General features: G+C 37.2%; 1 protein-coding gene across 13 annotated transcripts in view; it reads left to right on the forward strand.

Annotated features, from left to right (window-relative positions):
- The window catches only part of SHPRH (SNF2 histone linker PHD RING helicase), an 81,209-nt gene that overhangs the window by 53,869 nt on the left and 15,330 nt on the right, over positions 1–12,010 (forward strand). For all 13 annotated transcript variants that reach the window (XR_004056837.1, XM_030928834.1, XM_030928839.1 and 10 more), the window contains one exon: positions 1,008–1,196. Coding sequence is in view for 12 of the 13 variants with exons in the window: in XM_030928834.1 (XP_030784694.1) it covers positions 1,008–1,196 (189 nt within the window). In the remaining variant the exon portion in view is untranslated. The remainder of the gene's footprint in view (positions 1–1,007; positions 1,197–12,010) is intronic.

A 12,010-nucleotide genomic window follows, 5' to 3' on the forward strand; every position in this document is an offset into this window, starting at 1 on the left:
TTTGTCACTCAAAAGACAGTCAGTTTTTCTTATTGTTTTTACCAGATGAAAAAAGTTAAATCTACATTTCTAAGATGCCATAGCTTTTAGAACTTACACCTAGACTAAATCTATTGCTCTTTTACATCTCTCATTGCCAAAGAGGGCAAAAGTCTCCATGGTATGTTACAGAGATTCAGAGAGGATTATTTTATTTTTCCCAGATAGGACAAGGGGTTTCTTAAAAATTTCTTTTTGGCCAAGTGCGGTGGCTCACACCTGTAATCCCATGCCAAGGCAGGTGGATCACGGGGTCAGGAGTTCAAGACCAGTCTGGTCAACGTGGTGAAACCCCTGTCTACTAAAAATACAAAAGTTAGCCAGTCGTGGCAGCGAGCACTTGTAATCCCAGCTACTTGGGAGGCTGAGGGAGGAAAATAGCTTGAACCCTGGAGGTGGAGGTTGCAAGGTTGCAGTGAGCCAAGACTGCGTCATTTACACTCCAGCCTGGGTGACAGACCGAGACTGTCTAAAAAATAATAATAATTTCTTTTTGGTTGTATTTTTAAAAAAATAACCAGAACCACTTTCAAAATAAATTTGAGATACTAACTAACCCATAATTATTTTCTATATAAGTGCTTTAATTGTGAAAATATAAATCTATTTTTTAAACTAAATAGAATATGTCGAGTATGATATTATCTCCAAATTAATATTCTGAGTCCCTCTGTTATATCTATTGTTAGAGTGCTGAAGGACTGATTTACGTTCTTCCCAAATACAGAAATGAGAACACCACCTTTCTACAATGACTGTCATGCTCACTTTTAGAATGAACACAACTGAAGATTATGAAAGCTTACTTTGGAATAAAAAATTAAAGGCACAACTTGGCTTTATGACAAAGAATATTAATGTCATAAAATCTTTGGGAAGAAAAATTGTGATTCTCTTCTCCTTTTGATATACTTCTAAGTTGTAAGGCATCTTTGATAGCACTAAGGCTTGTTCTGTTTTCTTTTTAGTGGGCAGTACTGACCTGTGGTCACTGTTTCTGTAATGAATGCATTTCTATAATTATTGAACAATACAGCGTGGGATCTCACAGAAGCTCCATTAAGTGTGCAATCTGCCGCCAGACCACATCTCACAAAGAAATCTCATATGTCTTCACCTCAGAGAAAGCAAACCAGGAGGAGGACATCCCTGTGAAGGTAAAGTAGGTCAGGAACACGTAGAAGCATAGGTAAGGCAATATAATATAGGAAGCAGTATCTGATTAAGAAAGCATGAACATCAGAACAAGCTTGACAGTGAATAGGTAGATGCCACTGTTATCCATAGATATACTGCCTGAAAGCGTCAGCTTAACCATCTAATTTTTTATTGTGGGAGGAACACAGAACGCTTATTCAAACATAATAGCGATAGTCATGTACACTGTGGCTAAAATGTAACAGCTAAAATTCCAGTTTCCTATCATCCTCTATAATATCACTATCCACCACAAGTAGATAGATAGGTTACATTAGAGATTTATTTAAAGTAAGAGTTTTCCTCATTCTTTTACTCAGCCCTGGATCTAAGGAAAAAAGAATGTGTCTAAACAGAAGGATAAAATAAATTGGCTAATGAAAACAACTACAAGATAGATGTAATGTGCTTTTTAAACAGCATGGATTGCTATTTCAGGGTAAAGCCAAATTTTGGCTTTATTTTCCTAATTTTTTTCCATGTTTCATTCAGAATTTTAAGAAAATTACTATAATTTGATATCCAGATGAGATCTGTAATTGGATTTACTGCTTTTATGGGGTATTTAATAAAAAGCCAAGACTATTTTCTTTCTTTTCCTTAAATATGCTTTTTTAATATTTTTTTTCTAACCAGACTTAAACAAAAGACACATCAGTATCTAAATGTAGTAGCAAATGTAGGCTTTAAGGAATAATTAGAGAATGAGAATTAGAGAATGGTGGGGTTGACTCTTAAGCAAGATGAAGTATTCTTTATTCCTTCTTCTGAGTTTTTGATACTCTCTTTTCACTTTTAAGTAATGTGTTTTGTAAGCAGAATCAGCTATAACTTGAAATTCACTACCAGTAGTTAGGCAGTTATTAGGGTACCCTTCTCCCAAGAAAACTGTAGTTGCATTAAAGAACTTTTAATTGCTCTTTTTCACTGTTATTTGAGTAAAACCTGAAAATATCAGTCATATTGCTCTTTAGTCTATTGGGATAAGCAGAATCCCACAGTTAGAATAAGCATTCATCCATTCATTCCACACATATATATTGGACACACACTAGCACACAGGCGGTGTGCTAGGCCTCATAGACGCAGCATACACATAAATAAAACAGATATGGTTACTGGCCGGGCGCGGTGGCTCAAGCCTGTAATCCCAGCACTTTGGGAGGCCGAGACGGGCGGATCACGAGGTCAGGAGATCAAGACCATCCTGGGTAACACCGTGAAACCCCGTCTCTACTAAAAAATACAAAAAACTAGCCGGGCGAAGTGGCGGGCGCCTGTAGTCCCAGCTACTCGGGAGGCTGAGGCAGGAGAATGGCATGAACCCGGGAGGCGGAGCTTGCAGTGAGCTGAGATCCGGCCACTGCACTCCAGCCTGGGCGGCAGAGCAAGACTCCGTCTCAAAAAAAAAAAAAAAAAAAAAAAAAAAAACAGATATGGTTACTACTCTTGTGGAGATTGGTGAAGGAGTTTTAATTAGGGCAAGAAGCACAGATGTTAACAAATAATTAATGTTATAATTGTGATAAGCACTACAAAATAACAAAGCTGGAGGCATCACACTACCTGATTTCAAATTGTACTACAAGACTACAGTAACCAAAACAGAATGGTACTGGTACCAAAACAGACATATAGGCCAATGGAGCAGATGATTTGGCGGATGGCAGCCAATGATTTGGGTGTTGGCAGTAGAAATGGAGAGACGTGCGTATATTCTAGACGTGTTTAAAGTAAAGATAGTAAGAGATTGTTGGCAGCATTAGTGAAGGAGATTTCGTAGATCACCCCTGGTTTCTGATGTGAATAAGCAGGTGGGTGATATAAGGCATTTGGAAGAAGACACATTTAGACATACCATATTTAAGGTGCCTAAGACATCCAAGTAGAACTATCCAGGAAAGTGTTGATATGTGGAGCTGGAGATACAAAATTCAGAGTCACTAACAGAAAAGTTTACTTCAGATCGCATCCTATGAAGTCCTTAATTTTAAAAGATTGAATCAAGTTGGGAGGGCTGGAAAATGAGGAGTAACCAGGGACAGGCAATCCAGTGGGGTATGCTGGCAACAAAGGCTACAGGGAAGCTCTGCTTCGGTAAGGAGGCGGTAGTTCTGAAGGTGGATCAACTACAGTGTGGACTAGTTTGTCTAATGAGGTCACTGATGACTTTAGAAGGAGCTCTTTTAACACAAATGTAGAGGCAGAAAGCAGATTGGGAGGGATTGAGGGATGAGCAGGAAGTCAACAAGTACAAAAAATGCCCAACTGTTTCATAAATTTAACTGTGAGATAGAAGCAGAATTGTAACCAGAAGATATGAGTACAGAAAGACATCACTGTTTTTTGGTTGTTTTGTTTAAGACAAAAGATTCTTGAGCGTGTTTAATCTCCCGTGAAAAAAAAGGATAGACTGAAGATATAGGAGAAAGGATAATTTGTAATACAAGTTTCTTGAAAAGAAGGAGAATGTTGATGTATAGAAAGTAGAGGTTTCTTTGAAGTCAAATATCTATTGAGCACAAAAGATATAAACATAGATGTTCTTATCTGAGAATGGGAAATCATAGTCATTCCAGAGAGGACAGGTCTGCCAGATGTGACTGTAGAAGTTAGGTAACTCAAGTGAGATGGAGAAGAAAAGATGCTAGAAGATTAAACAGTGAGACCTGAATTTTGAATGAGTTGTCCAGACAGATGGTATGTAATATCTAGAGTTGAGGTATAGAGTAAATTAGGCACCAAAGTTCTTAGTGAATGTAGGATAGGGTTCAGTAAATTATAGCAAAGAGTACAGTTGGGATAACTGGGCTTCAGGAGGCTCAAAAAATGGAAGTTGTTATACCAATGAGAACTAATGCTCTGAAACCTGTGTTTGCGTACCAGCAGTCAAATGCAACACTCAAATCCTTCTTTCAAAAGGGCTGCTGAGAGACCAGTATGTTTACAGGATAGCCAGGTTCTAATTAGAGCAGGGAAGTGAAAAGCAGTATTTCTATAAGAGGTAGAAAATATGAAACAATTTGTTTCATGATATACAAGTTCCAGGGGGCACCAGCAAAAGGTCCAGCAGTGAAAGAAGAAAAGTGAGAGGGTGAACAAACAGGAAGGAAGTGCAGGACAGTATGGGAGGAACAGAATAGGCAAGGATACGTCATGAGAGCATCATGACCTAAGGATCATCTAGTCCTGTTCCCTATCGGTGAATCCCCTGAATACATTTTACAGTCAGCCCTGTGTGTCTGTGGATATAGCCAACCATAGATCAAAAATATTTAGAAAAGGAAAAATTCCATGAAGTTCTAAAGAGGAGAACTTGAATTTGCAGCATGCTGAGTTTACGTTGAATCCACGCAAATGAAATGATGTGTAGGGATTACATGAGGTAATCTGGAGATGATTTAAAGTATACAGGAGGATGTGTGTATGTTATATGTAAGTATGACATTATTTTATACAAGGGCCTTGAGCATCCTGGGATTTTGATATCCACAGGGGTTTTGGAAGCAGTCAGTTCCTCACAGATACTGAGGGAGAGCAAATGCCTAAGAGTTACTGAATGAAGAAGTAGGTGACTTACGGTGCAGCCCTGAGGCATTTGACAGTTACTCTTTATCCTGCTTGCAACACTGAGAGCTACGCTCCTTCCCAGTCCCTCTCTCTGCCTTTCTTCCCACTCCTATAGTTTCTCCTTTCCTTCCCATAAAGATAGTCTTTCTTAGCCCTTCCTTTTTTCTCTTCATTCTCTTCCTCTGGCCACAGCATCTCAAGGGCCACAGATGGCCTTTGTGGCTAAGAAGAGGTGGCTCACCCTTAGGTAAAAGCATGCATCACAGTACAAGGAACTGGCGTAAGAAAGAACTGCTGTGTCAGGTTTTGTGCAGAGAGGTTAAAGAAGTGATTGCTCTAGCTACCAGTAAACAGCACAACCTCTATGAAACTGAGTCATTGAGCCCATCAAATCCAAACACCTGTTCATTTTATGGCAACTTTCCTAGACACCCAGGATAGAGATTGGCAAACAGTTACATGTGCCGTGCTGTTAGAGCAGGGATATCAGTGTATAAATACTGTTTATTGTGCTCTCACTTCTCGCTGTCTTTCATGGGTATTGATGAACATGTGAATTAACTGAAGCATCTTTAAAAAAAATTAAGATTATAGAATTTACTAAAGATAATTTCCCTTTGATAAAAAGATGCACATGTAATTACATTTTCTTTTCTTGAACATAAGACTGAATATTGTATCATTGTGCGGGCAAGTTTTATCCCTCCTCGACGTCCTCACATTGCTTCATGCCATGTTTAGGTTGGCTCTTCGCTGCTTTTTCTGTTACCATTTGTGTCTGCCACATTTGCCTTGTGCTTCCTGTCTCTTCTTCTGACTTCTGTCACATTTCTGCCCTGCTGTCTGTCATGTCCTCCTTGAAACATCTGCTTATTATATTCTGAGACTTCACCCCTCTCTTGTGACTCTTTGAAACTTCCACATAAAAGGTCATATTGCCTATTTTGGATTTGTATGTAAATAAAGATGGCTGTGTGTAAATAATTAAGGCATTATTTTCAAATTTTAGAACTACTAGTTCCAATTATTTCTAAACTATTTAAATCCCTGATCTTTAACAAACAATACTGAGAAGTAATTTTTTATTTAATTGAAATGTTTATATATTCTGAAATATGAAATTTATTTCTGAAATGGTTATTTCACTGTATTTATGTCAAGATTCTCAGACATAGCAAACCATATATCATGCATAATGCTTAATCATATAGCTGTTTTGTGGATAAAAGATATTTGGAAAACATAAAACTACTATTTATTAGTAGTAGACATTTTTAAGTAGTATTTCTTGGAAAGAAGAGATTTTACAGTGTAAGGAATGCTGTTGATTGACCATAGATACAAAATGAATACTAGGATCACAAATGTCCTGTTTGGTGGATACACTTAAGTTGAAGACCATTTCTTCCCCAGCAACAGTGTGACAGTATTCCTAAATGACCTTTGGAACCTAGTGGGCATCTCACAAAGTAAACAAAATTCCCCTTGCAAGTTCTGACAACTGCTAGGCATTTTGGATGGTGAAGTGGGCCTCCTGGCAGAACATATGGCCCATGTGTCTTGTTCCCTGTGTCTTATGTTTGGCTAGGTTTCATACAAAGCGTTTTGCCAGTGGAAACCCTGACCCTATAATGAACAAGAGTCTTAAATAATAATAAATTTCTGTCCGGGAGAAAATAGACATAACCACTACGTAGATACAGTGACAGCAATACAGCACCCTCTCCACCCACCACATACTACACAATTGCTTCTCTTGTCAAACTTTTAAATATCTGACCATCAACTGGCCTGCTTTTTAAAATAAATATTTTTGTTCATTCTCTACCTTCATAAACTTTGACTCATTAGACCTGAGATGTGGTCCTGAAATCTGCATTTTTAGCAAGCAAATATCTTAATAATAGAGATATCTTATATGGCCTGTTTGTAGAAAAAAAACTCTGTATCTCTACATTCCAACTCACAGAGAAGCCTAGCCATACTATGTGTAGAATTCTACATGTGGAATCCTGTTTTGTTCTTTTTTAATTTGAATTTTTGTTCAGTTAATTTAAAGATTATTTGTGACATCTGTCTCACACTTTTAAAATATAATTAAAATAAACATCTGAGTGGAAAAAAACGGATTATGAAATTCTGGCTGAGTTTAAAATAGGAATAAAATAATTTGGTAAATATAATCCAGAAGTGATTATATTAAATATATTTATCTAAATATTCTTATTTAAGACAAGTTTTGTATAACATGAACATTAACGGGTAAATTTGGAATGCAGTTGTATATTTTTTGTTAAAATATGTTATGACTAAATATAATTGCAAAAAAAAAAATACCATTTCTCTTTCTGTTCACTGGCCAAGTTAATACTTGTAATTCTGAACTGTTGGCCTCATGTTAAAGTTACCCATAGCTTTCAATAAATTGAACACACAGTAGAGACTTCTTTTTTTTTTTTCTCTTTCTTTTTTTTTTTTTTTTATTATACTTTAAGTTCTAGGGTACATGTGCATAACGTGCAGGTTTGTTACATATGTATACTTGTGCCATGTTGGTGTGCTGCACCCATCAACTCGTCAGCACCCATCAATTCATCATTTATATCAGGTATAACTCCCAATGCAATCCCTCCCCCCCCCCATGATAGGCCCCAGTGTGTGATGTCTCTAAGATATAAACTAAAAGTTATCTTTATGAAATTATCTTTATGAAAACATCATTTGTAGAGTATAAACTCCATTAAAAGGTAGAGGACTTTTCATGAGGTAGGGATGTTGTTTTAATCACTATTTTATATGAGGCATTTGGAACATTACCTGGCATATAATAGACACTCAGTAAGTATTTGAATGCATGGATGGATAACAATTGAATAGTCTGTATAGGTAGTAACCCTAAGAGCCTTTGTATCCAAATAAAATTCTTAACTTTTTTTCCATTGCTAACTTACATCTTTGAGATAATTATGCAAAATGTTTAAAATAACAGGGTAATATTTTTGTGGCCTAATACACTTGTAAGATTTTCCATAGCCTAGACATAATTTCCATTGAGCTTTATTCAAATATCATGTGAATGCTTGAAGAACCCAGTACTTGCCCTACGCATGTGCTTGAAAAGTATTTCCCCTTTGTAGCACCAATCATACAAGCTTCATAACTGCACTCAATTGTATCTGTGGCCACCAGTATGGGTTTTTAGAATGGTCAACAGGTGCAGACAGAAATAAAACAATGTTAACTGATCTTAACTCAGCTGAACCTACTATGGACAACACACACACATTGAAGGAGTTGGCTCTATTTCAAAAAGAAAAGTCCAGAATAAAAGTAACAGAAGTCAGACAATACCAAAATAGGAAATAACTTGACTAACAGTCCTCTCAATATAAAACTTTTTTGGAAGTTTTTCCTATATATTTGTGTGTATTTCATATGTATGAATACATATATTAATTAATATATATAAAATCTAAAGATACAGCCTGCTTGTTGACATAAAGTAGTCTCCAAACAAGAATGTTCTCTCTTTTGTTTGATTAAAAAAATAAGACTGGGCCAGACGCAGTGGCTCCAGCCTGTAATGCCAGCACTTTGGGAGACTGAGACGGGCATATCACGAGGTCAGGAGATCGAGACCATCCTGGCTAACACGGTGAAACCCCGTCTCTACTAAAAAAATACAAAAAACTAGCCGGGCGTGGTGGCGGGCGCCTGTAGTCCCAGCTACTCGGGAGGCTGAGGCAGGAAAATGGCGTGAACCTGGGAGGCGGAGCTTGCAGTGAGCTGAGATCTGGCCACTGCCCTCCAGCCTGGGCGACAGAGCGAGACTCCGTCTCAAAAAATAAATAAATAAATAAAATAAGACCGAGTGTATTCATCATCTTCATTGCATTGACTTTACTCTGATGTTCTTGAGGAGTCAGCAGCGACTTTAGCTCTTAATTTTACAAATGGAGCTAAGCATGACCATGGGAATCCACAGGTCCTGCACAGAAAAAGAGGTGGCAGAAAGATGTGGGCAGATGAGGTAAATAGAAAAAATAGAAAATGGCAAAGGAAAAGGAAGAACTAGATTGGTGACAAAGGGATATATTGAGTAACAAGCTCTTAATTCAGGGTGATGGATTGCCGAGCCCTGTTTCAGATAGTGCTCCAGTATTCACTTTTCTTATAGAGTCATTGAAGCGAAATACAAAGCAACAATACCTTCCTAGTCACTGAGCATTATTTTTCTTGTATATGTGTAAATCAAGTGCAAGTAGCCCTTTGCTGCTGCAGCAGAGAACTCTCATATGTGTTCTCATTCCTTTCCTTTCTCCCTTAAGTAAGGAATCTCAGTAGATAGGTTATGGACATGAATCGAAATAGAGTAAAGCCAAGCTACAGTGTACCTTTCTACACCAATACTCAGATTTTCACTATTAATGTTGCACCCTCTTTTTTCCCCAATAATAAGTCTTCAGTGCATGAAAAGCACTTCATCCCTTTGAAATTGCATCAGTAAAATAGTTCATCTCATTCTGGAGGGGAGAGGATTAAAATCTAGATCAGATGCTACTTGGTTACTTTATTAGAAGAATTTTTTCAGTCTACTGAACATATGGCAAAGAAACAAAACTGAATTTTCTGTCATTTTAACACATTTAACAACTTGTAATTCAAAGGTTAGGTTCTCCACATTTTACAACAGGAGGCTGCAACTATAGAACACCTTATTCCAGTGAGACTTAACTCTGATAAAAACAAGTTAGTGGCACCTGTTAGAGCAGATAAGAAGCCACATGACATTTCTGATCTTGAGTTGTGTTACTAAGTGACTTCCAGGCCAAACTTCATTGGAAAGATTCTTTATTGGCCTTTGGTGCTATTGCGTCTCTACTGTTTTTTCAGTGTGTTGACTTCCTGCCCCAAATTCTGGAGCTTTAACTTTGCACTTTATTTTCCAGAAAGTGAAAGACTTCACTTTACTTCACTTCTTTATTTTTAAACATTTTAGTTCTCCTGGCTGCTGACTTTGTGTCTTGAGTAGAAAACCAGGAGAGAGAACAGCCTTGAGCTGACTGGGAACACTTTGTATGTCTCCCATCCCAGTTTTCTAGTTGACCTTAGAGAGAATTAGTGCCTTGGAGAGAAGAATGACAAAGATACAGTCAGTGAGGGTACAGGAGAGAAGCTGTGTCCTTACTCCAAAACTGGGCCTTGGTCATTAATGTTTCAGAAACATGAAGGAAAACCAAACATTAAGCACAAAGTTAGGATTAGGAGGTATGTGTGTGTGCTGAAGAGACTAAGAAGAAAGGATGGGAGTAAGGAAAGGGACAATAATGTCAGAAGAGGACAGAGGTGCTTATAGTTAAGTACAGCTTTATCAGCCTAATATATTAAGAGATTATCTGGCAGGTTTGTGGGATTTCTCTTCCCATGTACACTCTTCCCTAATGCATGACATTCCCTAATGCATAACATAGTATGCATCCCTAATGCATAAGCAAAGCGTAACTTTGCATCTGTTTACTGCTGTAGCTAAATAATGAGTTTGCCTGAGGCTACCAGTTTACCGTCTTGAGAATGTTCATACTGTGTTAACAGCTTATACAGGAATAGATTGGTATCCACATTTCCTTTTGTTACTTTTTTGCTTTTTTGCAAGCAACCTTGCCTGTATGTAACCCATTCCCTTTTTCCTGTGTTAATCTTACTTTTTTTTTAGCAATGTGAATATTTACTTTCTGTAGCAGTAACCGCATTGAGTAGTCTTCTCAGAAGCTGGCAGATTTGAACCCAAGTTTATTTACATATTTAAGATAGAAGAAACATGAAAAAGAGCAGTAGAATGTGTGTAGTGCTCATTGAGGCAGTATAAAGCATTCATTTCAATTGCCAAACCAGCAGATAAACCATCCTTTTATGTTTTTCTCCATATTCTGTAACACGCGTTAGAGTGTTATGTATTTGGAGACAAGGGAATGTGTTTTTTCATCCAGTTCCTCATGTAGTTCTTTGTTAACTCCGAGTGAAAAATTGTATATATTTGTGGTAGTATGCAACATGTTTTAATATATGTAGATATTATGGAAGGATTGAATCAAACTAATTAACATATCCATCACTTCACATACTTAACCAATTTTTGTGATAAGAACATTTAAAATCTGCCTTCTTAGCAGTTTTCAAGTACAGTTGGCCTCCCATATTTGCAGATTCTGCATCAGCAGATTCAGTTAACCGCAGATAAAAAATACTCAAGAAAAACCCAGCAACAATAAAAAATCACGATACAACATATTTAAAAAACAAATTTTTAAAAGACACTATAATTATTTACATAAGAGTTACATTGTATTAAGTATTGTAAGTAATACGGAGATGATTTTAAAGTATACCGAAGGATGTGTGTAGGCTATTATGTAAACACTGCCATTTTATGTAAAGCACTTAGCATCTGCAGATCTTGATATCCAGTGGGAATCCTAGAACTCCCCATGGATACCAAGGGAGAGCTGTAAACAATACATTATTATGTACTATAGTCATCATGCTGTACAGTAGATCTTTAGATCTGTTCCTTCTGTCTAACTAAAACTTTGTACCGTTTAACCCACTCCCTTCCCCAACAAACTCCAGCCTCTGGTAACCACCATTGTGCTCTCTGCTTCTGTGAGTTCAATGTTTTAGATACCACATGTAAGTGAGATCATGCAGTATCTGTCTTTTCTGTGCCTGGTTTATTTCAGTTAGCATAGTGTCTTCCAGGTACATAGATGTTATCTCACCAGACAGGATTGATTTACTTTTAGGTAAAAACATATTCCATTGTGTATATATACCCTGTTTTAAAATTTATTCATCAGTGGATGGACACTTACATTGATTCCATGTCTTTGCTACTGTGAATAATGCTGAAATTAACTGGAGAATGCAGATATCTCTTCCACATGCTGATTTAATTTCCCCTGCATATATACCCAGAAATAGAATTGCTGGATCATGTGATAGTTTTATTTTTAATGTATTGAGAAACCTCTTTACTGTTTTCCAAAATGGCCCTTCTAATTTGTATTCGTACCAGTAGTGTACAGGGGTTTCCTTTTTCTCCACCTTCTCACCAATACTTATCTCTTGTGTTTTTTATAATAGTCATTCTAACAGGAATGAGGTGTGTATCTCGGTGTGGTTTTAATTTGTATTTCCCTGATGATTA

Source organism: Rhinopithecus roxellana, chromosome 4, assembly GCF_007565055.1.
Source record: "Rhinopithecus roxellana isolate Shanxi Qingling chromosome 4, ASM756505v1, whole genome shotgun sequence".
Lineage (NCBI taxonomy): Eukaryota > Metazoa > Chordata > Mammalia > Primates > Cercopithecidae > Rhinopithecus > Rhinopithecus roxellana.